We start from the raw sequence: 26416 nt of genomic DNA on the forward strand, positions 1-26416 counted from the left end.
ATCATCACCAATTTAATTATAGGCCGCTTCCGCACATGCAAAATAATGTGTTTTCAAACCACTTTCACAACTGTTTGCAAGAGGATTTTGCTATTCCTTACAGCTTCAAAGAGCAATGAAAGCAGTTTGAAAGTGCATTGTAGTCATCCCCGCAGGGTCGTCGCTAAGGAATAGGCGAGACGCGGAGGAGGTTTCATCTGGTGGAGAGCGTCAGCAACAGGAAGCGCGGGATTTCGTGATCCTGACAACTCTCCCTGTGCTGGTCTCTCGCACCTTTTATTAGGGTTTCATTGTGGGCGTATAAAGGAGGTGGGTAGGGAGATGAGCGGGAGACCGGGAGAGCAGGAGGTCATCATGTGATGCATGATCTCACCTGGCTACGCGGCGGAGAGGAGCCGCAAGCCGCCTGAGCCTAATCCTCACCTGGGGGCAAGACCATTGTCCCTGCACCCGGTGACTGAGCCAGACAGTTCATGACCGCGTGACTCAGGGGATGAGGGAGTGCAGCGCAGCGACCAGCAAGGCGCCGTGAGGTCCCATGGCGTCCCAACGTTTCTACCACAGTGCTGTTGGGTCAGGGGCAGTGCATTACTAGATCACCGCCTGTTGTACATTTTAGAAAAAGGTGGACCGAAATGCTAAGGGGCTTATTTAAAAGGGACGCTTGTCTCCTCCTCCGTCTCATCAAGCTGACCAAGCTGCTTGTGTAACATTGTAGAACTTGGTTGGCGGGTAAGGGAAATTCGAGGGGCTTCTTTGCACACGCGGTACAGGCAATATTAGGACACATTGAACTAAAACAAGATCCGGCTAACGAAAGTAACACAATTAAAACCAATGCAGAGCTGTACAATAGCACTCAACCATCCTCCCGGCAGCCAGCTCCAGAGGGCTGGACCACCAATGGGGCAAAACATCATACTACAGATTAGATACAACTTCTATACAAATCAATAGCGGCACTATTGTCTAGGGGCGCTTGACTAAGTTTCTGCTGCTCGGAGGCCAGAGCGGCCAGAGCAATGGAGGTAGAATTGGATGGGCTTCGCATGTGGGCACAGGCCAGCCGGCCAATAGTCTTGGTGTTACAGGAAACAAGTCCGGGGGCTCCCACAAGGGAAGTTGGGGAGACAGGTTCCGCCTTGGAGAGGGCGACCGCGATCGCTTCGGCTAGGAGGGGATCGAAAGGCAGAGCGGAGCAGCGGGCGGGCGGGCGTGCTCGGCTCCTGGGGTGGAGCCTGGGGTAGCAGAGAGTCCCGGCAGACAGACAGGCGGAAATGCAGCAATAACAAATAACATAACTTCAAAAAATTAGGCACATGCAATAAATTTAAACAATAAAACATGGCTAAACGATACATAAGCTGGATGATAAAAGCGGAAGGAAGGCAACCCGTGGTTGCATAATTGTCCAATGCATGGCTCTTGCTGTTTGACTACCAAAGCTACAGAGCGATGCATGCGTTAGAGTCCATGGATTTCTCAAGAGCTTAGGGAGAGCTAATGATAGTCTTTAGCATTGTAGAGGTTCAGTGATTCTCACCAGCAAGGTTGTGAGAGAAGGCGTGGTTCCAACAATATTCAAGTTGAGAACATGGAGAGTCTCCAAGGGTTAATCTATCAGGAATGTCCCTGGCTGCACCTCCAAGCTTCAGCCAGGGGGCGGCTACGCAGAGAGGGAGAGAGAATAAGCTTATTGTAGATGAGGAGCAGCAACATCGCTGTGGTGACAACCTCTGGGAGCCAGCCAGCTGGCCCAGGCTGCCGTTCCTTCCCAGGGGGGTGACACGGGCTGTGATCCTTGTGGAAGAATGGGTGTGCTGGTTCCAGAGAGATCCCTCCCATCTCGGCCCAGGCTGGGGCTAGCAATCGGGCCCTCTCGACAGGGGTCGGATCCTCCAGGGAGGCCCTCCCCGCCTCCATCTCCTGGATGGGGCTGGGTCTGGCACATGAAGCTGGACTCATGTATGGAAGAAAAAAGACAAGCAACGCTTTTCCCCTAGGGTTTTATGCGTGCTGGCTGAGTTAGTCCTTATAGATGACAATGGAAGGCTCGGTGCCCTGGAGTGGGGCGGGCAATTTTTTGATAGAGAATAGAGAAGAGTACTTTTGGTATGGTCTGTTGGATGAGACCTTGATTGGGTCAATAGGGGGAATCCATCCCCTTTCTTCAAGAGCCTTTTGGCTATTGCGTTAGGCGCAGTTAGCCACCATTCCTCGGTCAACCATCATCACTTTGCAAATATCTGCTACAAGCAGAGATACAAGGCAGGGAATTGCCCCAAGGCTTAGGAGAAGGGAGAGGTCATATCTTGGTCGGATAGTTTGTTTGTAAAACAATCCCACCACCGCCTAAGGTGTGGGTTTTTTGCAAAGCACCCCTGAATAATTCACAATTATAGGGGTCATATCGTAATATATAGCATCTATAGGAAAGATATAGAGAAGATGCAAAGAAAACAGTTCCTGGGCTTGAGGTTTGATCACAGGAGCAAGCAACAAATTGAGAGGGGTTTGCAAAAAACCCTTTATCAGATCCTAGATCTAGAGGTGGGGTGCCACAGCCCATTGGAAAGAGGGAGGGTGTGCAGAAAGGAAGGCAGGGGGGGAAGGGTTTGGAAGTCAGCTCTACCTTCCCTCCTCGTAAGGGACTTTTGGCCGGTTTGAGCTCGCTTCCTACCTTCACAGCCGAGGCTGTGTAAGATAGGTGGCTGAGAGACCCCCCTGGCACTGTGGACTAGCCAGGGAGCACCAGCAGAGAATGGGAGCATGAGAATGATTTTGGTTTCATATGTAAACTTCTATACGAAGCCAATGTGGCAGCTTAGGGCTCAGATGGACGGAAGGAAAGGTTCTCAAGGAGAGGTTTGAAGAAAAGTTTGAAGGTTTAAACTAAGATGGAGGCTGCTTGAAGCAGTGGTCCTTATCGGTATCCTGGGGAGCAAGACGAAGCTGTGTCCCGGCTTAGCGGATGCTGTAATGGGCTAAGCCTTCAAGGCATTGGCACACATAATCAGAAGGAGAAAAACTTTAATTGAAGCAATAAGAGCATAGCTTAGAAGCAATGGAAAAATCCCCCCCCATGAGGGGAAAACTTTAGGGTCTCTTGAAGCAAGGGAGACATACAGAACATACATAGGCATACAGAGCAATACAGAAAGTAACGAGGAGGATTGCAACTCTGATTTGAGATTTTGTTCTCTGAGGTGCTGACGATTTTGCTGCCACTGGGAGCTTTGAGCTTAGGGCTTGCACAGGCTCAGAGGCTAAGTGAGATCTTGGTTTGAACCTACAGCTGAGAGGCTAAGGGGCTTCTAAGGACTTTGGCTTAAGGCCATTGAAGCAGCATCTTCCCCTTCCCATGCCTCATTGTCCTGTAGATTGGCTATGGGGCATTCTGAGGAGGGCTCAAAACGGCAGTCCCCTTCCTCCGCCTGCATTACTTTCTGCTGCAATTCAGTGACTGTGGACTCTGCAGAGATTTTGAAATGCGCGCTATCTGGGGCACCGGGGCGGAGGCATGGTGACTTTGGAAGTAGAAGGGGCTATCAGGAGCAGGAAGCATAGGACGAGGGGGGGGGAGCAAGCTGGCAAGACCAGCCCAATGGTCTCCCGTGGGGATGGGTGGGATCACTATACTCGAGCTGGGGCAGCCAAGATCCTGGGAGCTCCGGGGAAGGGCTTGAGGCGATCTGGTTCCGGGCTGGGGAGATGCCCGGCTGGCCTCCCAGCTGGCATTGGGAGTGCCCTCGTCTTAGGACTTTCCTGGGGGGTCTTCGCCTCTGGGAGAGACCTCCTCCGGCCAGGGTTGTAGGCCCTCACCGGCAGCCTACAATTCCTCCTCGAAATGTCCTGGCTTGCCGCAATTGGAGACACTCGCCGGGCTGTCTCATGGCAGCGGAGAGGGCGGGCGTGCTAGAAGGTTGGCTTGATGGGCTTAAAAGACCCGGATATCCTGGCAAGCTTTGAGCATGTCGGCCAGCTCGGGTTCCTGGGCCTGTGATCGCTGGCGGCACTCAGCGGAGGCTGCTCTCCTTGGCAGGCGCTAAGGAGTTCTCGGCCCCTGGGCCCTCCTCCTCGTCAACCTGCTCTGAGGGGCTCCTGGAGCCTGTTCACAAACTCAGCATAGGGTTCTCCTGAGGCTTCTGCCGGGTGCTAGAAAAACTTTTGGGTTGGCTGTCCTATTGGGATCTCTTTCAAAAACGCCTTGTAGGCGCATTTCTCCAGAGGCGACCGTAAGGGTGGCCACCGGCAGGACAATCTGATTGTTGGGGTTACTGAAGGTATCGGCCAGAAGCTTTCAGCGGCGGTGTAGGCGCCGCCGAGGCGGCTGCCCTGCTAAAGCATTGCTGGCGGAACTGCTTCCCAGATCACAAATTGTGCAGGGCTCAGGAGCACGCGGAAGGTGGTCTTCCAGTCAGTCCGAACCATTAAGTGATTCCTCGCGACCGCTCTTACCTATGCCTCTCATTATTGGCTGGTGACTCCCACGCCCCGCATTGCTTTTGGCGGAGCTCAGTGAGGATGTTATAGCTTAAAGGGCTGCAATTTACAACTCGGCCGAATGACGCACCCTCCCCCCCTCAGTATCTGGGTGAAGCGGACGGGCATAATGCAAGAATTCGGCATCAGCTCTCTCCGCCAGGGGTTTTCTGCAGATCGCGGGCTACCACGCTCTGCGAGTTTGAACCGGCCATTATGTGGCTTGACGGAGGTGCAGTGGCTGGAAAATGAAGGCGAGCAGTAGAGGGGCTGAGCTGAGAGTTTGAGATGGGTGAAGGGAGCAGTTGGGCAGAAGGAGGACAGGCGCCCAACTTAGTGGATAGAGAAAATTCGGGTTGAAATTGAAGGTGAAAGATCGAAGCGAGGGCGGCCTGGGCGCAAGGGAGCCATAGGTCTGGCAGGCTGATGGCTACAAAACATTGTTCCATCAGCCAGTAGCAGCTGCACATCGTATGCCACGCTGACTCTAAAGCGTAAGAGTGCGCCTCGATGTTTTCCCAAGTAGTCCTTAAGATTCACCGTCCCTCTGGGTACCATGGACACCGAGCTTCAATCTCTCAAGAACCAATTTGCGCAGCCCTTCTCTTTACGGGACCCTGCCGCGATTTCTCTCAACGCTTCAGTTCACAACGCGTTTGTCATAAGCCCTGCTTTGCAAGCTCCCCATACTCACCGTGTCTGGCCGGGATGTCCTAGGACGCTGGTGAAACTCTGGATGCTACCGACCAGAGGACAGGCGATATCAAACGGTGGTCCCTTGATGTGCTACCGACCATGACTTCGGGTACCGCTGCCCTTCCCCAGGTATGCACGGTGAGCAGGGGTGGGAGGTTCGAGATTCCTGGCTTCGCACTGCTTGTAGTCATCCCCGCGAGGGTCGCCGCTAAGGAATAGGCGCAGACGCTGGAGGAGGTTTCATCTGGTGGAGAGCCGCCAGCAACAGGGAAGCTGATTTCGCGGATCCTGACAACTCTCCCTGGTGCTGGTCTCTATCTTTATTAGGGTTTCATTGTGGCTGTAAAGTAGGTGGGTAGGGGGATGAGCGGGAGACCGGGAGATCTGGAGATCATCATGTGATGCATGTGCTCACCTGGCTACGGCGAGAGGAGCCGCAGCTGCCTGAGCCTAATCCTCACCTGGGGGCAAGACCATTGTCCCTGCGCCCGGTGACTGAGCCAGACAGTTCATGACCCGTGACTCATAGGGGGATGAGGAGTGGGGGTGCGGTGCGACCAGCAAGGCCGTAGGTCCGTTGGCGTCCCAACGTTCTACCACGGTGCTGCTGGGTCAGCAGTGCATTACTACAGTGCATTATTCTGCATGTGCGGAATGAGCCATACTCTGTCTTTGTCTACAACATGAACTCCAAACTGCTTACATCATTCTTCACACCTCCATTTTATTATGTATCCATCATTACTAAATTGCCATTTGAAACCCCAGATTTTCAAAATGCAGCTGAAAGATTATTTTAGGTTTATGGAATAGTTTATAGTAGTGCTGTATGTCCTAACAGTAGTGTTTTCAGTGTTCAAAATGTGTCAGTAATAGCATGGTGTACTCAGCAATAACTGGGTGTCAACAAATTTTGCAATTTCTCTGCACAAGAAAGAAAAAGCTGGTGGTGATAAACTTGGCATAAATTACCTGAGAAGAGTGACTTAAAACCCTGATTGGCTTTCAAAAAGTAAAGAATTTGGTGAGGGGAGTTAGGGGGGGGGAGTGGAATAGAAGGAAAAATTCTCTGTGTCACTGTTCAGCTAATTATGGTGAGCTACTATGCTGTTTCATAGTCTGAAAGAGTTGTGCAGCTGTTATCCTGCTGATAAATTCAGAACAATGTCAGTGCCCACTGCAAACAGGCTCAGCACACTGTAATAGGACTTCTTTTTGTTAATATGGTCATATCTGCTTTCAGCGATAAGATTTCAGAGGCAGTGTTCACAATTCAGTCTGTGATGAATTCAAGTTAATTTAAGTTACGGTGAAAATAATGAAAACTACAGATATATTGATGTATTACTTGCCTTCACAACAAAGATATTGCAATGGCCAGTATTATCATGTGCTTTACTAGAAACAATGTTTGTCTCAAGCATCTATGAGCAGAATGCTCCATTTTTAATAATTTAGCATGTGTGCAGAGGAGTATCTTTTTGTCAAATAATAATTTGCAAGTTTAAATGCTACTTTATCTCATCAAATTACAGTCTGCCGCACAGCTAGACATCCATTTTATTTTAGGTTCTTGTACTTTTTTCTGGTTCATATAGGAAAAGGGATAAAATGTACTAACCTAATAAGTTAATTGATTTCCAGGTTATGGTTGAGAACTCTGATTTTACCCCATCACAAGTTGGATGCCTCTTTACTTTCCTTGCTCGGCAGCTTGCTAAGCCCAATAACACACTATTTGTGAACAGGACATTGTTTGATCAGGTAAAGTGGAGAAGCACAAGTAGTTATTTCTAAAGTACCATAATAATTTTATTATGCGACATCATGATACAAAACTATGTGGGTACTGGGATTAAGCGTTTTGGGATTAACTATGCAGGGTTGGGATTAAGCATGGGAATTCTATGATTCTGTAAAGTACAAATGCAGAGGGAACCCAAGAGGCATGTAGATGGATTTCCTAAGTTTTACTTTTCTCATTGATTCACCAGCTGCTGTGTGTTTTGCAGCCAGGAAAATTATTTTAAAATACTGTTGTGTTTGAAATAAAGTTGTAAAAAGCCCTCCTGATCATTGGGGAGGGGAGAAGCAGAGTGGGGAAGGTGGGGTGGAGTCAGAAAGATGTGTTGATACAAGCATTTAGAGAGCCAGGGAGGAGGGAGAGGGGGAAGTGTGCAAAGCAGCATGAGGGAATAGGGGAGAGGTTAGGCTTGCTGACTGTGGGTGGAGGGAAGAGATCGGGGGCAAAGCTGTGCTCACTGGCAATTAGAGACATAGCTGGGCCATACTGCACCTGGTGCGCACTCTGCGTTTTCCGCCCGCCTGCACCCCCACACGCACACTTACCTTAGTTCAGCCTGAAAGTGGAGGCTGAAAAAAAGCAGCCTGTTCACTTGAGACTGAAAACGGCCTGGTGGGAACTACACTTCCCAGGAGCTCACAAGGTCTCTTGGGAAGTGTAGTTCCCACCAGGCCATTTTCAGTCTCAAGTGAACAGGCTGCTTTTCCAGCCTCCACTTTCAGGCTGAACTAAGGTAAGTGTATGTGGGGGAGCCGTGAGGGGGCAGGGGGCGATTTTTCATGCACCCCCTGTTGTGCGCCAGGTGCAATGCACACCCTCCCGTCCCCTGGTAGCTCCACCTCTGCTGGCAACTCTGCCTGCTCTGGCTATGAAGCAAAATTAAATTGGTGCTAGAAGTAGTCTTACTTGCTGTTTTTCTGAAATGTCACTGTAGTCTCAGTAAATCTTTCATCTAGAATCTGTCCTCTTTGTCCAGGTCCTTGAATTTCTCTGCAGTCCTGATGATGATTCACGACACTCTGAAAGACAGCAGGTATGAATCCTTAGAGGAATACTTCACGCTGCAAGAGTGATGCATGGTTAAAGAAGGAAGGTCATTTCTAAGAATGACCAGACTAAAGAGCAGGGGTGCTACGGCTGTCTCTGCAGTCCACACTGAGAAGTTATTAGTACTGCGAAGTTTAGAGCCAAAGACAGTTTAGCCATTATGAATGAAGATTAACAAAATGTGAACATATTTGTATGAATGTGCATTGGTCATGCTAAAACACAAATAGACACTAGGAACAAATGCAGCTAGGGATAGCATCCACAATTATAATTCTACCCAGTCCAGAAAGCTGCATTTGCAGTTGGCAAAGACTACTACTATTGCTGCTGCGGATTTTGTTGGAACAAGGCTTGTTTCCCTCAGAACTGCCATGTTTGCATGCTTTCCCCACCAAACTGAAGAGCTCTCCTTTCACATAGTGGACAGAAAAATGCTGGAGTATATGATGAGAACAGTGTTGAGCTCAGTATTCACATTCTTCTACTCCAATCTGGCAGGTTCATGTAGATATGGGATGCAAGAAGTATGAGAGACCAAGGCACTGGGGCATGGGTGTGGCTGAATAAAATGGCTGTAAGATGGGAGGCCCTTTAGAGAGAGAATGTATGTAATGGTGCAGAAACAGATTACAAGGGGCAGTTAGACGGATGAATCATGACCAGAAGACCAACATTTGTGAGCCAAGCATAGCCAAACAAACCTGCTTACCTGGGTAAACAGCTTAATTCGACCAGGTTGTGTGTCTGTGAGTCCAAACGTGATATGTATCTGTTGTTACTATCTGTACTATTTCAAACTGCATGTTAGAAATAGTATGCGTGAAATATCTTCTATAAAGAAATTTGCTGTGTGTACAAAACTAGCATGCCAGGAAAAAAGAGTTCTGATCCAGGTTTCTCTCTGAAAATCTAGCAATTTTGGTTGGGAAAGGACAAAGTGCCTGCATTTGCAAAGAAAGCAATGTACAGAGTAGTGTCTGGAAGCACTACATTTAGCTTAGGGTCTGAAAATGATGCAGTATAGGCAGAACTGATGGACTGGAGATTCTGCCTGCCTTGTTCTGTGATGTGTTATTATGATTTAATGCTCGTAGGTTCTTCTAGAATTGCTCCAAGCTGGAGGCATAGTACAGTTTGAAGAGAGCAGACTCATTCAAATGGCAGAGAAAGCTGAATTGTAAGTCTGTCATCCCCTCCCCTTGTTTCTTCAATTTCCTTCCTTCCTTGTATTTTAAGAGCCAGTCCAAGGTGTTCTCTGCAACAGTGTTTTGGTCCAACCTGGGTGCTATTGAGAAGTGGAGGTTTTTTTTGCTTCTGCAGAGAATCATGGTACATTTCTGCCCTTTCCATCTTTTCCACAGCTTACTTGCAGTCTTTCCCCAAATGTCACTGCTTTACCGTGATGTTATTTGGAACGATCCCAACAAAACTGGGATGGATGTCAAATGGAGGGAAAGCCCACATTTTTGCAGCTCCTCGTGGTGGGCATTTCTTCACATGCCATTAGAGGGCTTTATCATTTTTTTTAGAAGTTAATTGACATACTGCTATAGTGTTACAATGCTATAGTGATATGTTAATCATAAATTAAATCCGCCTTCCCACAAGTGCTCCAGTGGCATGGGATGGATAGCCGCTGTGGACAGTTGGCACAGGGAAAGCGTAGGTAAGCCTGCTGGGTGGAAGCCTTGTTGCCACTGCGCCTAATCGGTAGCTGCAGATGTAATGAGAAAACAACAGTGCTGTCATCCTGTGGAAGACCGAGGCCTGCAAGATTTAGCATCTGTTTTCTTTTCAGTTGTTATAGCAGAGCATTTAAAAATCCATAGCAGCAATTATGTCATGGAGAGCAGAATATTTCTAGTCCATCTGTAAAGATGCCTTTAGTTCTTAAATTCTCCTAACCCAGTGTAGTATAGCTTGGGCAGACTTCTAAAATCCTAACGTATTGGTTACTGAATGTCCCGTTTTGTTGATTGCACTGACTCATTATGTGTAATCCGCCTTGAGTACCTGAGAGACAGGTGGACTGTAAATAATATAAATAAATAAATCCCCATGCAGTCATGATGTTGCTGGCAGAACAATCTTGCCCCCTCCTTAAGCACCTTCTAAGCCTATTGATTTCTTTGGATTGTACCATGCTAGTCCTAGAAGAGGAAGAGGAGGATTTATATCCCCCCTTTCTCTCCTGTAAGGAGACTCAGAGGGGCTTACAATATCCTTTCCCTTCCCCCCTCACAACAAACACCCTGTGAGGTGGGTGGGGCTGAGAGAGCTCAGAAGAACTGTGACTAGCCCAAGGTCACCCAGCTGGCATGTGCTGGAGTGCACAGGCTAAGCTGAATTCCCCAGATAAGCCTCCACAGCTCAGGCAGCAGAGCGGGGAATCAAACCCGGTTCCTCCAGATTAGAGTACACCTGCTCTTAACCACGACGCCATTGCTGAGCCAATCCTCCTTAGCCAAACCTCTTTCAATGAGTGGTTGTGAAGTGGGTGAGTGGAGAGAAGTTTGTACAACAATCTGAGTTCCTTTTAGGAACAGCAGGATAAAAATGTAATATTTTCTCAGGGGCACTCCAAAACTGTGCAGTATCTCAAACGAGAAAGGTCTATTTAAGAGATGCCACCACAAATGTCTTACTGTAGGGGTACTTTAGATACCCCCAAATGAACCACAGAGAACAGCTTTGAGGGAGGCTGGGAACATCTTAGTTGTCAGTACTAAATATCTGGGCTCCCTTTTGCAATCTATTCCTTTGTGATCTGCATGTAATTAAGCAGCCTGGGCATTTTCTGCAATAAAATGTAAATATTGTTTTGATAAAGGTAGACAAACTTTATTGCACAAAAAAGGATGCAAGACAATTATTGCTTAAATATATTGAAACAAAAGATATATGTTTCTTGGCCTGGAACTGTACAAAGCAGAAATCCTTTGAGCAAGACATCTGAGTCCAATATAATTCATGGTTCCGCTCCTGGAGCAGTTCCAACATGCCCATGTGTCTCCTAGGCACACACCTGGTCCCAGCTCTTAAAAAAGCACTCACATCCAAAACTCAAATCTCTCACCTTGGTAATCTGATCTGTTCCAAGCAGTCCATTGCCTTAAGCTACTCAGAGACTGGTGAATAATTGTTCATATCAGGCACTGGAGCTGAATAGTAGCAGCTTCTCCCAGTCGCAGTGACTGTTAATGTTTTAATTGAGAATTTCATTGGGAAGGAGGAAGACACATAACATTCAACTTGTTCCTTGGGAAACCTAATTAGTGAAAAGGCAGCTCACTATATATGACAGGCAAGATCAGTCTTTGAATAGCAATGAATTATTGTTCATGCCGGTTAGGATGGACTGACTTGGTGAGTTTGATTTTTTGAAAAACAGTAGGTAGATATGTCGAGCAGGACAGACTCAGGCTCACCGCAGCAAGCTAGAATAGTGCCTGAAAATGTAAGGTGAGTATCTGGCCTTCAAATCTTTAAAGATGGGAAATGCAGACGGTGCTGCTAACGAAGTTGACACCCTTTAGACTGTGGGCTGCTTGAAAACCTGACAGCTCCCTATGCTATTATTTGTCATCATCAAAAAGTAGGCATACTAAAATGAACAAATACATTTGTGTTTTGTTTCAGCTACCAAATTTGTGAATTTATGTATGAACGTGAACACTGCTATGACAAAATCATTGACTGTTATTTGCGTGATCCATTGAGAAAGGTAAGGGTACGATAATGCTAAAGAAATGTTGATAAAAATCCAGATGAAATCTTACTATCCTTTTAATGTTCAGCTCTTTTCAGTAGTTGTGGGCACATTTTGGACTGCATGGGGGAGAATGTGGAAACTGTACATAAAATGTTTTGTGATGCATTCACCTTACAAATTTACGTACAGAACATCAGCATACAATTAATAACATCACAGCTGATTCTTGAATTTATTAGGAATTTGTACTGTCAAATTAGTGTGCAACATTTTTCATGCCTATTTATTTGTTGTTTTACAGGAAGAGGTTTTTGGCTATATCCATAATATACTCTCCATTCCTGGGTACAGTACAGAAGAAAAACGCTCTGTGTGGCAAAAAGCTATGAAGCATGTTGAGGTATGACTAGAATAGTTTGTTTTATCCATGTTAGTGGAAAACTAACTTAGTTTAATACTATAGCTGGTCTGAGGTTTCTGTGAACTAGATAAGATTCGTATCACCTTAATAGGTTGTTTATAAATTGCATTATCTATCCAGAAACACTTGAGGTGATATGCCAAACTTAAAATTCTGCACATACAATAAAAACAACTAAACAACCAAAAACTGTAGCTGGAAGCAGTAATATTTCCAGAACAGATGACACAGTTAGTTCTAGTCTCCATCCATCTACCCTGGCTTCCAATTTGCTTCCAGATTCAATTAAAGATGCGGGAATAGACCTTTAAAGCCCTATATGGCCTGGGAGCAACATACCTTAAGGACTGCCTTCTCCCACTGCCTTCTACCTGTTGATGCCAGTCATCTTTGGAGGTCCTGCTTCAGTTACTCTTGCCATCTGAGACTAGAGGTAGTGACTCAAGAAAGGGCTTTTTTGACCATGGTACCAACATTTTGGAATTCCCTCCCCAGGGAAATTCATTTGTCTCTCTCTAGCACTGTCCTCCGAAGATTTTTTGTTTTGTTTTGTTTGGCATACCCCCAGTAATGGTTATTGACCCTCCTCCATGGTTCTGGTATTGTTTTGTGATTCTGTTGAATTATTTGATAATTGTAAATGTTTTTAATCAAATGTTTTAATGTTTGTATGTGCCCTGCCTTGGGGACCCTGATTAGGTGGAAAGGTGGCATAATAAAAATAAAAATAAATAAGTAGCTACTGAAATACTGGCGTAGTTGCTGAGGCTTGGCTCTGCTTGATCCAGATTGCCTCTGGCTTTCTTGGCTTCCAGCCCACTAGGAAGATATATAGCCATTCTATCCCTGCTAAGGAAGCAAACCCATGAATGCACAGGCAAAATGATCTGTTTACAGGCTTACTGTTGTGCATGAGGCAAAGTATTACTAGACCTGCCTAGATTTCCAGTGTGTGTACCTTCCTCAGAGGACACACTGAAGCAGAAGCCTAGTACAAACAAGAAATGAACGTGTAAAGTACATGAGAAGTTACATAGTTGTATTTCTGGTTACATTTACAGCTATGAAAAAATATTTTATCTCAAGAGCCCAGAGAAAAGGGAAGCTTCATAAACAATTCCAGTGTAGTTCATGGCAAGTCCTCCTGAAGACAACCAGAGGAGAGCAGTAGCAAGAAAAATGGGAAGGAAGTGTGACTGAGAGAGAAATATTAATAACTTTTAGGCTATGGTTATGTTGCTGTAAGATGAAAGTTGAACTGAGTAAATTTGAACTGCATTTTAAGAGGTTAATACTTGTATGTGTAGCATCATCCTTATTTCAAGTCCTGGGTACAGAAATGAGAACTATTACTAGTTTGCAGCAATTTACAATAAGTTAACAGATGTTAGATGAAGACAAAATAAGTCTTATTGGCCAAGACAGGAAAGTAGAACTTGTATGTTTAACACCATTAAAAACCTGAACTACAAATCAGTTAAACCAAATAATTTGGATTTGACTTTGTTCATCCTAGTGGTATTCTACTCTGAACATATTTATAAGGAAAGTACATTCAGTAGCTTACAGTTGAATGTAATTTCTGTGTGTATGATTAAGATGGTAACCCAGGCCAATTTACACACAAATACTTCGGCTGAACTAGATTACAACAATCCTACCTGCCTGTTTTCCTACTACAGTCAAACATTTATTTATTTATTGTTTAATTTATATGTTGCCCTTCTCCATGGTGGGCTCAGGGCAACTCAGAGAAATGTTAAAATTCAGGGCAACTCAGAGAAATGTTAAAAGTTTGGCCACTTGCATGACTTGTGCCTCCATAGATAATGAGGTATCAAATATCACAACCAAGCTCTTGATTATTGGCAAAGGTGTTAATTGCACCCTATCAAGAGCTGGAAGGTGACCACTCTCCCTCAAGTGTCCCCAGCTCAGCCATAGGACCGCCATCCTTGCTAGATGTAACTTAGCTCTTTTTCAACCATTTCACAACAGCCTCTAGACAACTGGCCAAAATATCTGAGTCCAGGCAGTCACCCATCAACTGATACAGCTGGGTGTCATCAACATACTCATGAATACCTAGCCCAAAGGTCTGCACCAACTAGGCAAGGTGGCACATGTAGATGTTAAACAGAATCAGGGAGAGGATTGCCCCTTGAGGAATGCTACACTCCAAAGGGTGTTGAGATGAAGTCCTCTCCCCTAATACCTCCCTCTGTTCCTGGCTCCGGAGAAATGAGCGTCGCCATTGCAAGGTTATCCCCTGGATACCAGCACAGCTGTGAGTCAGGAGATCATAATCGACTCTATCGAACACTGTTGCCAGATCTAACAGCACCAAACTGAAACTCCCTGTTTGGGGGAGGGACTGTTAAACGCATCAGTTGACTTGTTTTGTACTCTGAAAGTCCAGCATTGCTGTGGTTCCTTCTTAATAATCCAGCACCAAATTAAGCTTAAAGATCTTGAGCAAAAGTGAGTGGGACAATTATGAGAGCTCAGAATGAAGAATTTGCTTTTCTGGAACATCCTGTATATGTTATTCTTGCCAGAAGTTTCTTTGATGTGTTTATGATGTTAGTGAAAATGTATGGACAATATTTTTCCTTGTTTGCCTAGGAGCTGCTATCAGTGAGTCCATCTAAAGCAGCAGATCTGATTTCTGTTCACTTCAGTGACCAAATCGAACAAATCATTCAGAACTTGCAGGTAAAGTCCTCAGGCTGATGTGTATTCCCTTTTGAACATATGGGTCAGAGCATGATAGGCTGAAGGGATGGGATTGGACTCAGAAGTTAAAAATTGTCAAACCAGGTTGGGGAAGGGGGCTAAGAGAGTATGTCCTGCTGATATGCAAACATTATACATGAACAGTAACAGAATGCCCTGCCTCTTGGGTCTTTTTTTTTTTTTAGCATGAACCGTTTTAGGATGAACCGTTTAGTGTGTTGCAGATGTCTATGTGTCCATATTAGAATCAAGGCTCTAGTATGCATTCTGTGCTCCTTACCAGATACTACTTCACATGTGTCCATCTCAGCTCCCAGTTTTCTCTCATTTGACAAACCATAATCTACAATCTAGCTCTTTATCTCTCTGGCTGGTTATACTTCTCCCTATGACTGAAATTACTTCTCTCTCCTCTTTACATCCTTACTTACTCTCTACTTCTTTAGCGCAGACTTTCTTGAGCCACTTCACTTATTTTTGTACTTTTACTGATTAATCAGTCTTTCCTCTCCTCTATCCCAGTGTGATCCATCTATTGTAAAACACAAGTCTTCTAGGCATAGCTCATGTCTTGTTTATGCGCTACATGTTGCTTAGCATGCAGCCTTGTCAGAGTATGACATTACTGAAAGATTTGAACCTAATAGCACCTTAAAGACCATCAAGATTTCCAGGGTATAAGCTTTCAAGACTCAGAGCTGCCTTCATCAGATACCGAAGGGTGCTTTGACTCTCAAAGGTTATATCCTGGAAGTCTTGTTAGTCTTTAAGATGCTATAGGACTTGAATCTTGCTCTACTACTGTAGATCAACATGACTACTCATCTGAAACTGTTTTCATGTGGTATTACTCTCCTGGTTAGCAAAAGTTGTATTAGCAGTTTATTGGGGTGTTTGTGCAGTAACTTTGGTGTTCATGGCTCCTTGGCTAATTAGTGCATGTTTAGAGGCACGAGAACTCTTTTACAATCTGGTCCTATTTAGAGTTTAAGTAATTGTAACTCAAGTAAATGTATATTAGGAGTATGTTGTTAGATGCATATTAGCTAGCTCAGGGATCTGCAACCTGTGGCTCTCCAGATGTTCATAGACTACAATTCCCATCTGCCCGTTCCAGCATGGCCAAGTGGCAGGGCTGATGGGAATTGTAGTCCATGAACATCTGGAGAGCCACAGGTTGCAGACCCCTGAGCTAGCTGGAGGGGGAGGCTTCATACTTTGCAGAAAGATATGTCTGTTGTTCCAAACTGCTAAATACCCTGATGTCAGCTACTTGTTTGTTCATGTGCTGGCCATGTTTGCATATAAAACAGAGCGAGATTGGGAGACTCACAAGAGGTAATGATAAGGAGAGCAGATCTATCCATATCAGGTAGATTTCCCCAGCCTGGCTCACTTCATATATTGGAGCTGGGATGGAAGATAGTATGTGCTATGGTATAGCAAAGAGAGGTAAGACAGAGGAAGATACGTTTCACTTTGTGCCATAATCTTTACAACAAAAGAGAACTCCATAACTTTCTTATTTATGAGCCAGGTTTATGAGCAACATTCATCGCTGTACCTGTTTGAGCCCTAAAGAATGTATTAATTATTATGAAGTTACTTTTTGGAACAAGCATCATTACAGAACTTTTGCAATCCATAATTAGGAGGTACTTTTAAAAAGTACTCTATTACATTCATGTTGTTTCTTTGCATATGCCACAAACATACATTCAGGCAAGACATGGTAGCTAAAATTGTTCTTCCTAACGTTATAATCCCCCTCACTAATGGAGGACCTGTCATTCAGCCACTGAATCATTTTAAAACCAATTTGGAAATGACCTTTGTTGGAGCAATTGCTGAAGTAGTTCACCATTGTATACAGTTCTGTTCCTGACCAGGTTTGTGATCAGTATCTTTTAAAGTTTTAAATAGCTTTCTAAAAACTATGGGAAATGAGTCTTTGGCTTTGGCAGTTTCATAAAGCTTGACCTCAAATGTCCCCTCATATCTGATCCAATGAAACATGCTCAAAATTGATGCAAGCTCTTTTATAGAAAGGATCACAAGATTTCATTGTTTATCTGTCATTCTTTGCTGTTAATATCCCACCGGTGCTAGGGCACATCTATTTAGCCAGGATGTCTGTTCAATCCATAGGGTGTCTTTCACCTCTACATCTCTACAAATCACTGGGCAAATCAGGGGGTCATTCCCTGACTGAAGATGGCTTGTATCAGTAGCACCAAGAGTTGTGTGGGGAGAGGGTGGTTAGAATCTTTTAACGAAGGAGGGAAGTTTAAGAAAAGTGACTGAGTAATTAAAAGACGTTGTAGATCTCACATTGCAGGCTGAGGATAATGCGGGTTCTAGATCTGAAGAGGCTACAGAAAATCTAGGACTTGAATGTTATTACTACTAGCTTTTCATAGTAAATGAGCACTGAAACAAGTTTAAGAACGGATATTGTAAAATTCATTATAAGAATACTTTAACCTGTTTTAGCGACAAGAAATTAAGTTGCTGCAGAGAATCACCACTTCATAGCCCTGAAACAAAAGCACAGCAGTGCCTCCCAAAAGCACAGTCAAAGGCAAGGAATGTCAGATGAGTATGGTAGACAGCTAATGAATCTTTATGAATTTTTTTTTTCAGGGAAGCATGACAGTAAAGTGCTCCACACTCCATTCATAAACATAATTTCAAAGGGTAAATGTGGATTTAGAGAAGAAGGGAACTGAATGTTAGAACAACAGGTCTAATTGTCAACGCATGAAAATTTAAAAGAGATGCACAGAAGAAATTCAGCTAACAGGCAGTATCACAAAGCTGTTATGCAGTACAATTTTTGTTTCTGGTAGTTTTGAATCCAGAGCATGAGTGAATCCAGATTTAACTAGCTCAGGTACAGGAAATTATTTTTTCTCCCTAGAAGATGTCATTTTTCTAGGTCACTTTCATTTATGATCATAGCAGTCATGGACATAGGTATAGAATTTTTATGGGGTGGGTTTGGGAAGCGGGGTTCAGGGGGCGGGGCACCCCCCCACCCCCCCTGGGAACATGGCCCCACCTCCCCAAGCCCCGCCTCCAGCCTGCAAGCCAGCGGGAGCCTGGGAAAGAACGTCTCGTGTCTTGCGAAACCTGCTTTGCGAGAGGCAAGACTTTCTTTCCTGGGCTCCGTCTGGCTTGCAGCCTACAAGCGTGCAAAGCAGGCTGTGCCTGTGTGGGTGCACAGGAGTGCCCGCCCCCGCTGGACATGCAATGGGGGGATTTAAACCCGAGAACCCCTGCCTTACCTACATCCCTGATAGCAGTCTAAGTTTCTTGGTGCAGTATCTGTGCAAGGGTAAGTTTAAAAATATGGAATTTAAAAATATCCATTAAATGCAGTGCTACATCTACTTTTTTCTTGTCTGGCAGGATCAGTGTTTGCTTTTTCAATTCTTGAAGTGCCTACTTGACCCAAGGTATGTATATATATTATTCATCCAGTTTTATTTCCTGAAATGTAAAATTTTAATTAGTATCTTGTTGTGGACGTTAATTAACAGGAAAGATCTTTGGCCTTTGGAGGCTGAGATGCACCAAAACCTTGAAAAGCTTCTGTTGGGAAAGAACAGTCCTTGTGTCAAGAGTTGTTCTAGTTCCCGACCTGGGTATAATAGCTCTCCTGGCTTCCAAGGAGTATTAGCTGTAAAGTGTTCCCCCTAAGACTATAATCTGTCCATTCAACATTCCTCCCAAGTCTACCAGGCTTGTCTAAAGAATACAGAAAGTCATCTAAATGTCAGGTTGAAGGAACTGTTGAATGATGCTGCCATCATGCTGTCCTCATAAGTTTAAACTCCTAAGAACGTAGGCTGATTTACTGGAGTCTTGTGTGGGATAAGAAGTTTGTATGATTATGCTTGAAGTTACAGAATCTGGCTTTGAATAAAAGTATATGATGTTGCTGCTGTTTACAGTGTTGACTCTATTCTTTCTTTCTCTAAATATGCACTCTTAAGAAAAGAAATCGCAACTTTTGCAGTTCTGTGATCTTTCCAGTTTTCTGTGTTACTATCTGTGATCATAGGCTGAGTCTTTCTTTTATTCTCTCAGCTGGGGGTGCTGAAACCATCAGGCCTTTCCTTCTTATGAAGGAAATAGGGTTGTAACGTGAAATGGGATGTCATCTTGCAAATCAGGAATGTCAGAACTTGAAACAGAGGCCTTCTTCTCTACCAGATGCTCTGGGAGAGGCACCCCTTTCCAGAGAAGCATGTTTTTACGAATTTGACTTATAAGTAGCCATTTATTTTACTTTTGTGCTTGTGCTGGGATTTTTTCAGCATTTGGAGACTTACATGGTATTAGAAAATGAACGCTAACTTTCTGGCTTATTCTCTAGTTAAGAGTGATAAGTTCTCCTTCCTTATGTGCTTCCTTAAATCCTACAGTACCATGACATCTTGTCGCTTAGCTAACTAATGCTTTTTAAAGGTAATCTCTTTTTGAATCTGCCTTTTTGCTGTGCTCACAGCAGAAAAAATGGCTTGGGACCTCTGGCATCTGTGATTTTTTATTTATGGAAAAATACCTTGGATATATCATATTGTTGGAATAAGCATCAGGCATTGATATTATTCACAATATCGTCTGACTTGCAAAATCATTCTTTATGCTGCAGACATCAGTTTATATTTCCTTCTGCCTTTTTGCCATGAAACACATGTGGGTTAGAGCTGCAGATAGGAAAATTTCTGGAAGAGGCCTGGGCAGGTTTGAGAAGTAGAAAGGGTCATTTTAAAAAAATCATCCACACATAAGAAAATTATTCTTGGAAAGAGTATCTGGAAGGAACTTTTGGAAGTACTGAAGATAATGGAGAAAGATTAATAGATTAAAATATTAATAGATTAAAATATTAACTCACATGGGCCACAACAATAAACGCAGCCTTGGCAGTACTTAACTGGGCTTGAGCACTGATAGAAGCTATTGATATATTTCGGGTGTTTTTAACTTGGTAAAGCCAAATACAACAGATATCCATCAGCTCTTTTCAGCTCTTACTGAAAATATTTGGGTTAAAAAATCCTGAAATTGGAGAGAACTATCCCCTCTGGCACTTCTCAACATCTGCAGGGCTTGAGAAACAGCGGCAGGAGGCAGATCCTGCATTCAAGATCATGCTTGCTATCTCCCCCCCCCCCACACCCACGCCTGTCCAAACCCTGAAGGGCTTGAATAACAGAAGCAAGGGTGATCTTGCATGCAGGGCTGTTCAGCCCCAGGTACAAAGATTGCGCTCGCGTGCGCACACGCACACACACACACACACACGTTTCTACTTTCCAAGCCCTTTGGGGTTGGCAGGGGCAATCTTGCATGTGGAGCTGCTCAGCCTCGCATACAGGATTGAACCATTTCCCCCCACTCTCTCACTTTCACCCGACTGTGACTCCCAAGCCCAGGGCAGGGAGATGGCAGGGAGATCTGAGCGCTGCACTGGACTTAGCCCACCTCAGTGTTCAGATCTCTCTTTCTCCCCCCTCCCTACTCCAAAAGCCAATTTAGCCAAATCAGTCAAATAGCCCAAGTTGTTTTATTGGGAAACCAAATTTACAAAATCACCAAGCCCGTACTTAACCTTTGCTGTCTTGAGGTAATATTTCTTTTAAAAGGCTTTCCCAGTTGAAGGACAAGTACTTATTAAAATAATTACAGATATAAAAGCTATATCAGACATGTTTTGATATCATCATGCAGAAGCCATTTACAGCATGCTTCATATAATTTGTCTACATTAAAGTCATGTCACATGCAACATCATCATCCTGGTTGTTTGCTGGGAGAGTTTCCAAGCAAGCACTATTATTGCCGGGTGGGGACTGATACAGGGTATGAAATCTCTTCATGGCATCACAGACAGGCGGATATTAAGAAAAAGAAGTGGTGCATGGCTTAAAAAACAAAACGTTTCTGATGTTTTTGGCATTTCAGTGAGGCTTTTCACCTACAAAGTGAGCAGTAATATATGAAGCAGGGCTACGGTTTATTGTTAGACAGGGAAATTCCCTGAGCAAGTCCATGATACTTAATTTGAAGAAGGAAAATCAGGTTTGTCAAAGCAGGTTAGCATCTTGGTTAACATATCTGATACATGGAAATCATCACACGGGAGCTGTTTCCAGCGACCTCTGCATGTTGCAAGTAATGTATGCTCCAGCTCTGTCTAGTGTAATACTTTCTTTGTGATAGGAACTGTTAGTTAGAGAAGATTACATTTGAAAAATAGTGAAGGTGGCTATGTGGGCTGTAGTAATGTGTTTTAATGGTACAATTGCTCACTGGTTCTCTTTATTTCCCAAGGCAATTCTATGGCTATATTTCCCCTCCCCCTCTGGCCTTGTACCTACTTTAGAATAAATCTCTGGCTAAATTAAATGTGCCAGTCTAATCCCTTCTGTAATTCAATTCCCTTTGGTGTAATTACACCACAGAAAGGAATCTAGCCCAGTGTGCTGTCACAGAATCAAATGAACCTGAAAACAATAGAATCCTGTCTTTAGGACAGAAGCTCATTTTTAATAAAATCTCTCTCTGAAGTGGGAGTCAAGCATGTACAGTAATATAAAGGACAATACCAAGTCTTAAGGTATATCAGATATGTTAACCATGATGCTAACCTGTTTTGACAAACCTGTTTTTTTTTGTTTCTTCAAATTAAGTAACGTGGACTTGCTCAGGGAATTTCCCTGTCATAACAATAAAGTGTAGCCCTGCTTCATGAGATACTGCATGATTTGTAAGAAAAGAGCCCTATTGAAATACCCAAAACATTGGTAATGGTTTGTTTTTTAAGCCACACACCACTTTTTTTTCTTAGTATCTGCCTGTCCTTAATTTCTCTTATCCTTGGCTCAACCATTTGGACTTACTAGCCAGAATCCCATGCCTCTTCGTGCCTTACAGTAGGCAGTGCAAGTCAGTAATATTATTTTCTGTGAATACTGATAGTATGACTTGTCTCTGTGAAGGTTTGTTTGTTGCATACTGTGTACTGCTTTTGCCTGACACATAGCAGATCCCAAGTCTTTTGTGCCATTTGTTGTTTTTAGGGAAGGTATCAATCAAGACTTGCTTCAGCTCTCTCCCTCTGTTACTGAACAGTTTATTGAGTTGCTTTGTCAGTATGAACCTGATCAGGTTTTAGAGACTTTACAGTTCCTGGAGGTCTACAGGCTGGAAGAGACAATTCAGGTAAGGCAGTACTGCTTGGATGTGAGACAGAATTAGTAGAAAAATAATTTTGGTCAAGATTCTTTTCACTCAAGTTAGTCTGATTTAGCTAAGCTCTTATGTCCATAACTGTTTGAATCTGGAATGAAACTAAAATTATCTATTATGCTGCTTAGGAAGACATTGAGAGCTCTTGGGCCCAAACAACAAACACAACATTTCATGCTAGTTCCCCTATTTTAAATAAAAAAACCTCCATATAACATGTGGCTTGCCCCTTAAACTCAGGTGTGTGTGCCTCATGGGTTTCTTTCTGTTGCTAGTATATCTTGCTGATATCTTTTCCTGTTACAAATTTCATTCTGTTTACCAGCTTTCTTGATGGCTTAGGTTTTTTAAACACCATTTTCAATTTTAAAAGGCTAATATTGAGTATGCTGTAATGTAGTGGTGCAGTGGTTAAGAGCAGGTGGATTCTAACCTGGAGAACCAGGTTTGATTCCCCACTCCTCCACATGAGTGTCAGAGGCTTATCTGGTGAACCTGATGTGTTTCCGCACTCTTACATTCCTGCTGGGTGGCCTTGGCCCTTTTCACACTACAGGTTTAATCTTGATTAATTATTTGAGGCTGCTCCATATTCCACAAGTTTTCCACACTGTCGAGCCCCCTAGTGCGCATTAGATTTGCTCACTTACTGATTTGCGCCACATCTGGCCGTTTACCCCACTTTTTTCCTACCCCTGGATGTTTGTAGTGTTTTTTCAAAAACCTTGGTTTAACTCCAGATGTGCCCGGCTGGTGTATAAAACTTTTGTGGCTGCTCCACTTGCAAGATGCCTGCCCAAGCTGTTACACAATTCAACCCAGCCAATCGGAAGGTACTACTGAATTGGAGTTGCGTGCGCAGATTTTTAGTTTTCGATTTGCTCTCACTCGCCTTTTACTGCTCCTCGCGGTTGGTCATGCTTTCCATTATCTCTCCGTAGCACTCGTTGGATCGGCAGGAAGGGAACACGGCTCATTGTTATGCCGTTTACTTGGGGGAGGCTGTCCATAAGAGGCAGAGAGCCTCCCCCTTTTGATGCAACCAGTGTGTACTTCAGAGATGCTCTTGTAGAAGGAAAGGGATTCTCTGCTACAGTGGAGGGGTGGGGGCTATCCAGGGGTGTAATGAGGCAAACTGGAGCCCTGGGTAAAACCTGAGTTGGTGCCCCCCCCCCTGGGCAGCCACCCCACCACAACCCATTTTTTTGCACCAGGATATTTGTGGCAGCAGGGGGTACGTTTTTAGACATATTGGCACCAGAATTTCAGCGTATCATCAGGAGACTGTCCTGATGCTAACCCCCCAAGTTTGGTGCAGTTTGGTTCAAAGGGACCAAAGTTATGTACCCTCAAAAGGGTAGTCCCCATCTCCTTAGCTCCCATTGGAAAGGATGGGGCCACCCCCTTTGAGGGTCCATAACTTTGGTCCCCCTGAACCAAACTGCACCAAACCTGGGGGGTATCATCAGGGCAGTGTCCTGATGAGTCCCTGAAAGTTTTGAGACTGTGCCTTCAGAAATGTGCACGCACCCCCCCCAGCCTGCACCCACCATGCAGAAAACTCACTGCAGAAGAAAGCTTTTTGGGCAAATTTCTGGGATGTTCCTGCAGGGGGCGCATTTTTATGTATCAGCACCAAAATTTCAGGGTATCATCTGGAGATGGTCCTTATGACACCCCCCAAGTTTGGTGCAGTTTGGCCCAGGGGGGCCAAAGTTATGGACCCTCAAAAGGGTAGCCCCCATCTCCTATTAGCTCCCATTGGAAAGAATGGGAGATGGGGGCACCCCCTTTGAGGGTCCATAACTTTGGTCCCCCTGGACCAAGCCTCACCAAAGCTTGGGGGGGGGGTCATCAGGGCAGTCTCTTGATGAGACTCTGAATGTTTTGAGACTGTGCCTTCAGAAATGTGCCCCCCCCGATAGCCCCCCCTTGGATGCAACCAGCCTGTACTTCAGAGATTCTCATCTAGAGGGGGGGAGGAGGAGGATCCAGGCATGACAAGCTGGGGGCTGGAATAGAAGGGAGGGTAGATCAGAATCACCAAGATGTTAATAACCCCAGTGAAGTGAGAATACTACAGTTTGTTTTTAAAGTGTAGGCACCAGCTCTGTATTCTGTTGTGCAACTCTGTATTCTGTTATTTTCATTAGTCTTGAAGCAGACAGAATTTAATTAAAAAAATAGACAGATCTTTGTTGCTTTTTCAAAAGACACATTCCAACCAAGGATGTTTTGTGCTCAGTTGTGGAGAGTCACTCCATTGTAAATGAAAAAGAACTCTGTACATGCTTTTGGGTTGTCAACAGATCTGCTGGAAAATGTCCTTAAAAAAAAAAAAGTCAAGGCGTAATGTGTTGGAATGCAGAGCCCAAGTGCATAATAGGCAATTAGAAGGAAGGTTTCTGAGATTTTGTTATACCCCCGCGAGAAAGCACGAGATAACGGTAGCCAATAGGAAGACAGGAGTGCCATCTTCTCGTTGCCACGTCACGCTGCAACGCGTTCGAAAGTACCCGCCCCTGCACAGCACGACAGCCAATCAGGACATCCATGGCAATTGAGGGCAACAGCACTTTTCGGTAGTGTGGAAATGTCGGCTTTCTTGAATCCGATGCAGGACCGGATACCTTCCATGGAATGTAGATGAGGTGTGGAAGAAAAAACCTACATCAAAAACTTCAGTTGCTGCTCCACATAGCATTAATCCACATCTACTTTACATTTTTCACCAGTGCGAAAGGGCCCTTGGGTAGTCACAGTTCTTCAGAACTCTCTCAGCCCCACCTACCTCACAAGGTGTCTGTTGTGGGGAGAGGAAGGGAAAGGAGTTTGTAAGCCACCTTGAGTCTCCTTACAGGAGAGAAAGGTGGAGTAGAAATCCAAACTCCAACACCTCCTCTTCTCCTCCTCCTCTTCCTCCTTCTCCTCCTCTTTTTCCTTCTTTTTTCCCTCCTCTTCTTCTTTTCCTCCTCCTTCTTCTACATAAGGTTGTGTGATAAAATATGCTCTGAAATGCTCTAGGTCTGATTTTGCACTCTCAAAATTCCCTGTGGTATATCTGGGAGTGTACTGCGCAGGGTTTCTCACCCCACTCATAGTTCCCTATAGCTCCCCAGCTCTTCCTTCACTCAGCCAGGGATGCTGCGGGAAACCCGGAGAGGTTCCCCACAAGCCTGGGGCTTTCCCTTAAGCACAGCTTCAGCACTGCGAGCTCTCCTGGGATCTCTTCCAGGCATGTGCAAGCAGCCTCCGTTTCCTGCCTTCTGATTGGCCGAATCACATCCCATTCCCCCCACTCACTGATAGTATTTTATTTGATTGTTAAAACTTTATATTTTTTAAAACCCGGTGATTCTCTTGCACGTGCGAGGAGTTTGCTGGCAGGGAAGCTGGTGATTCTCTTGCACACTTGTGTGGAGAATCACTGGCCGGCTTCCCCTGCTTTAAACTTCTCGTCCGTGCGGGAGAATCGCTGTCTACACCCCCTGCAAACTCCTTGCGTGTGCGGGGGGGGGGGGGGACCGATTGATGTGGTGGGCCAGAGTGGTGAGGTGGGAAAAGTGGCCCCGATTCTGCTGAGGAGTTCTTCACTCCGGCAGAAGCCACCAGCACAACAAAGGGCTTTTCAAAAGGACCTCAACCCTTGTGGTTCAGGAAATTCGTGGAGCAAAATCAGCACTGCAGGGCAGTGCCAGGCCAAAAACATGACAGACACACTGCAGGGCCTGGGGCTGTGCAGAAGTCCCGATTGCATTGGGGCATTCCCCGTGCCAACAGAGGGGCAATTTTGGTGTGCAAAATCAGCCTAAAACTCTTTTTTCTGCATTCATTACAATTAATTAAAACAATTTTGGGACATTTGATACAGGTTGTCGAGAAATATCAGCTGCATGAGGCTTCTTCCTATCTGCTTGAGAAGAAAGGAGATATTCATGGTGCCTTCTTAGTTATGCTCGAGGTATAATAGGCTGGATAATTTACTTCGAAATACTGTGGTTACTGTCTGCTTATGCATTCTGTAAGTGTATTCTTTTATGTTGTAGGTTATTAAAAAAAGATGGCTTTGAAAATGGTTGAACTTAGCATTCGCCCATGTTCTAGAACGATATACAGAATGACAAATCATTTTTTATTATGAAAGAGAGATAATATCTATGGGATTACTGTATATACTCGTGTCTAAGTCGACCCGTGTATAAGTCGAGGCACCTAATTTTACCACCAAAAACTGGGAAAACTTATTGACTCG

The 26416-nt window shown here is 44.6% G+C and overlaps 1 protein-coding gene across 5 annotated transcripts in view; it reads left to right on the forward strand.

Annotated features, from left to right (window-relative positions):
* VPS8 (VPS8 subunit of CORVET complex) overlaps positions 1-26416 on the forward strand; it is a 107612-nt gene that overhangs the window by 43316 nt on the left and 37880 nt on the right. For all 5 annotated transcript variants that reach the window (XM_048505880.1, XM_048505882.1, XM_048505883.1 and 2 more), the window contains 9 exons: positions 6823-6942; positions 7959-8015; positions 9127-9209; positions 11672-11756; positions 12046-12144; positions 14791-14880; positions 18313-18359; positions 21996-22137; positions 26036-26125. In XM_048505880.1, coding sequence (XP_048361837.1) covers positions 6823-6942; positions 7959-8015; positions 9127-9209; positions 11672-11756; positions 12046-12144; positions 14791-14880; positions 18313-18359; positions 21996-22137; positions 26036-26125 — 813 coding nt within the window. The remainder of the gene's footprint in view (positions 1-6822; positions 6943-7958; positions 8016-9126; positions 9210-11671; positions 11757-12045; positions 12145-14790; positions 14881-18312; positions 18360-21995; positions 22138-26035; positions 26126-26416) is intronic.

This window comes from Sphaerodactylus townsendi, linkage group LG08 (assembly GCF_021028975.2).
Source record: "Sphaerodactylus townsendi isolate TG3544 linkage group LG08, MPM_Stown_v2.3, whole genome shotgun sequence".
Lineage (NCBI taxonomy): Eukaryota > Metazoa > Chordata > Lepidosauria > Squamata > Sphaerodactylidae > Sphaerodactylus > Sphaerodactylus townsendi.